Genomic DNA, 253 nt, shown 5'->3' with positions numbered 1-253 from the left:
GCGCCGCGGGGCCGGGCGAGCGGCGACCCTCCCAACCCCGGGGCGCCCGGCCGACGGCCACCGCTCCTCCCCGGGTCCTCCCACTCCGCCCTGCCCTCCCCGCCCTTACCCAGCTTGACGGCGGAGTCCGCCAGACACCGGTCCCACTTCCTGCCCAGCTCGCCCTCCGACGCCATCTTGGCCGTCCCCTCCCACCTCAGGCCGTGCCCTCGCCTCCTCCCCCGCGCACCCCCAGCGAGCCCCGCCGGCGCGC

The 253-nt window shown here is 79.4% G+C and overlaps 1 protein-coding gene across 1 annotated transcript in view; it reads right to left on the bottom strand.

The window, feature by feature from the left end:
* The window catches only part of MINOS1 (mitochondrial inner membrane organizing system 1), a 15,588-nt gene extending 15,368 nt beyond the window's left edge, over positions 1-220 (bottom strand). Inside the window, exon 1 of the mRNA XM_009289581.2 lies at positions 110-220. Coding sequence (XP_009287856.1) covers positions 110-176 — 67 coding nt within the window. The 5' untranslated portion in view covers positions 177-220. The remainder of the gene's footprint in view (positions 1-109) is intronic.
* Between the last annotated feature and the right edge of the window lie 33 nt (positions 221-253).

Source organism: Aptenodytes forsteri, unplaced genomic scaffold, assembly GCF_000699145.1.
Source record: "Aptenodytes forsteri isolate BGI_AS27 unplaced genomic scaffold, ASM69914v1 Scaffold61, whole genome shotgun sequence".
Lineage (NCBI taxonomy): Eukaryota > Metazoa > Chordata > Aves > Sphenisciformes > Spheniscidae > Aptenodytes > Aptenodytes forsteri.
The sequence above is the reverse complement of the archived record's forward strand: the minus strand, read 5'-3'. Positions and strand labels throughout refer to the sequence as shown.